General features: G+C 34.6%; 1 protein-coding gene across 1 annotated transcript; it reads right to left on the reverse strand.

The window, feature by feature from the left end:
- Positions 1–1007: 1007 nt before the first annotated feature.
- On the reverse strand, positions 1008–3464 carry LOC134264773 (uncharacterized). The gene is made up of 4 exons (XM_062747057.1): positions 3407–3464; positions 1716–1850; positions 1436–1549; positions 1008–1187 (listed from the first exon to the last, which is right to left on the reverse strand). The coding sequence occupies exons 1-4, from the start codon at positions 3449–3451 to the stop codon at positions 1008–1010; spliced, it is 474 nt and encodes a 157-aa protein (XP_062603041.1). The 5' UTR covers positions 3452–3464.
- Between the last annotated feature and the right edge of the window lie 218 nt (positions 3465–3682).

A 3682-nucleotide genomic window follows, 5' to 3' on the forward strand; every position in this document is an offset into this window, starting at 1 on the left:
GAAAAATTGTTTACAGACAGACGGACAGCTGGACAGACAGACAGACGGACAGACGACGGACACCTTACTATCGCATAAGGTCAAGATCTAGTAAATAACTTTAGACTAATCTTTTGGTGCTAGATCCATTATGACGTCATAATCAATTTCAACTTTCTTTTTCCCGTACTTTACGGCTTTAGCAAAATTATGTAGAAAAAAGGGTATTTTCATGGCATTCAATTTGGAATCATATGAAAAGTAAACCGGATACCTATATTAAATTTGATATTGATTTAAAGAAGAGGCCACGAACATACTAATTACCGTTTTCTGAGAGACTGTAGGCAATCTGGATACATTTTTTCTGTCGAATATGAAAAAAACTCCCATATTCATGACTGGTTTTCTTAATTTTTCATTAAAAATGACAGTTTTAAATACAGTTTTTCCTCTTGTTTACCTACAAATTATGCCCCGAAACACCTTATTTGACCAAGCTAAAGTTGTAAACCATCAATAAAGGAATTTATTTCTCAAATTTGCTAAATCTGTAGGCACATTTCATTTACTAGATCTTGACCATGAGCTCTTCTGGTCTCTGACCAGTAGAGCTAAAAATGACCTGGCCTGGGGGCCATAAAACTTCGCTATAGACGAGCTCACTTTTGATCTAAGTCTCACTTTTCCACTATATATTCCTTTGGTAAAAGTGAGACTGAGATCAAAAGTGAGCTCGTCTAAGTTTTACGGCCCCCAGGCCTGCAATATTCAACATATGAGCTGATCATTTAGATGGCATTGTGAGGCAAAGGGTCGTACACATCATCCTGAGCAAATTAAACAGAATACATCTGTACGTCTCAAAATGCAGAATCTTCGAAGAATTTGGAGGTCGTTTTGCGGGCATTTTAAATGCTATGCATCCTTCTGCACGCATGTTTCACATTGGACATAAGAGTTGAAATTCAAGAATTACACTCATGAGATTCTGATATTTTTTTTTATTATGTTTTATTAATATTTTGTTAAGATAAATATTGTGTGGACATTAGAGGATCATCGTAGACCATATAAAGGGTCGTGTTATCCCCTGGGTTGTAATTGGTGCGGGTACACATACCGTAGCACCGCATACTATAAAACTTCAGTTCTGTCATATTTTTCTTTACGTAATTCCCCGCTAGAAATAACTCATACATCCGTTTCTAAAAAGAATAAAATTCGAATCATGTATTAATATAGTGATCAACATTTGAATCATATAATGTGAGATATTTGAGTTGCATAACCATCTTTGGGTCAGTAAATTGTAATATAGAATGCATTCCCCCCAAATTAATATTTGTAAACACAGCAAATTGCCTCCTTCACTTTGAAGTAATTAATTTTCCATTCCTATGATACAAACTTACTTTTAACAGTTTCATGTGTTTGTAATGTGTGTTAAACATACCTCGGTTGCCAGAAGAGTAGACGGTTCGTGGATATCAGCTCGGTGTTCATAAGGAACATGGTAACACATACAGTAATGCATAATTCTGGAATAATGCGAATCACACAGGAAATGCTACAATTACAATTTAAATCATTTGTTTTCTTGTTTAACCATCAACAATCAGGACTACGGTTAAAGAATTAATTTTCTTGGTTTTTTTTTTTTTTTTTTTAAATTGCAAAGTTGACAAAAAATTTGGCATTATCTGCTTCAACACATTAAATGTAAGTATACTCACTGAATTTCTGTCATACATGTATAAGTTATTAACAAATTCATAACGTTCCGGAGTTGGCCGAGGAGGTGATGTAGTTTCTGTGTTTGTCACATGACTAGAAGTTCCCGGATGTACTGCTGCGGCAAAAGCGTTACCCTGAGAGACAGACTTAGAGTTCAAAGAAATATACAAAAGCATGGAAGAGGAGTCTGTTTAAAATTTATCGTTTAAAGTTTATCTTTGTCTGGTCAGTAAAAATGTATCTCCAAATCATAAAGATTGATGCTTAACCATTATTTTATACTATGCCTTATATTCTTCATGTTTCAACACTTTAGAAAAGGGAAAATTTATGCATTCATGGTTTGAGTAGTAATTAAAACTTCCATACTGCTTTTCTTTTTGAAAAAAGAAACCCTAAAAAATTATAAAAAGGGAAGACTTTTCTAGCAATTGTGGTTGGGAACATGTATACAGAAAAAAGAAGAGTCGTGCGTATCAAAATGCAATAAACATACCGGCGCTTTTTAAGCAAATTGGGTCAAACATGCATAGCATCATTGGTTAGATGATTTTTAGCGCCAAATATGTAAGAGAAGCAGCTGGTACTGATGGAGGTCCGTAAAACGTAACAACCTACAAAAATGCTATAGGCAATTGTATGGCACGACGAAGGAAGTTGACTTAAAAGGGACAGACTGAGAGATTTATCATGAATTATTGTTTTGACTACGGAACAAATTTACTGCTATTTTAAGACTGTGCCTGCAAGTATCAATATATCAATCAAACTGGCAATCTTGGGCATGAGAGAGAAGAACCGTATTGCAAACTTTATGGTAGAGCAGCCAAAGATAAACACATATTTTCATGTCCAATAGCTTTGACAGATGGATGATTAACACGAAGACAATTTTTTATTTGTCTTTAAGATGCCTTTGAAAGGGGAGAGGGAAGAAACCAATGAAGGATAAAGGGGCATAAAATTTGTTTAATTTGATAGGTCAGAGGAGAGGAAGAAGATGAAATTTTGGGTACTGCTGGTGAGTTTCCTGCATATCTTATTGGTCAAAAGCAGGGATGAAAGTTACCAAACATTGACGAGATATTACATGTATTATTTAGTTTCTACCTTCTAGCAGGTTGTTTTACTGGTACTAATAATGCCATGGAAAAAAGAAACTTACAAGCAAAAAACTGAGCACGTAAAAGGATTTCATTGCAGACTGTCAGCATTGATGCAGGAGATTCTGATGCCTTTTCGGTCGATAAAGGATGACAAGGATTTTTTGTTGGCAATCTTTGTAGAATGCCTTTGGGGTCATGGGATTGTAGAGACGGAAGCTCATAGTACATCAGGGTAAAAAAAAACAGAGAATGAGATCCATTTGGAAGGAAGAATCGTGAATAGCTGTGAAAAGTGCAACAGTCGTGAATTTGGTGTATTAACACAATTGAAATTGTAACAAGTGTACATATTGTAGGAGAGACATCATTAACCAGGACAGAAAATTCTGAAGTTGAGGACTGGCACCTTATCCTCTGAGAATTGTAGTGGACAGTGCCTGATACAACCCAACTAACGTAATAACAAAGCTATGATGCACTTGCACATTAACTAAAGTATAACTTAAATGTGAATTAAAGTATTTATACTGTAGAGACTTTTAAGCGAATATAAATGTACTATCAACATAATTCAATGAACTTACAAACAATGTCAATAGAAGAATTCCAATGTCAGAACTGCGTGTCATTACGTAAAAATCTTTATCGCTTTCAGAGTTTAAGGTGGCTATAAGGTCAATGGTTTATCTTTAAAAGGGTTTGAGGTAAAGAAGAAAAGGGCTACTATCATAGACTATTCTATCGTCAAGATTAATTTCAAATTCTGTTTTTTTTTTTTTTTTTTTTTTGAATATAGAACATACAGGAAACACACATGTATTGAATCCTTCCAGCTGAAGAAAATAAGTGTTTTATCCAAT

Source organism: Saccostrea cucullata, unplaced genomic scaffold, assembly GCF_032062105.1.
Source record: "Saccostrea cucullata isolate Sc308-1 unplaced genomic scaffold, CSIRO_AGI_Scuc_v1 ctg15421, whole genome shotgun sequence".
Classification (NCBI taxonomy): Eukaryota; Metazoa; Mollusca; class Bivalvia; order Ostreida; family Ostreidae; genus Saccostrea; species Saccostrea cuccullata.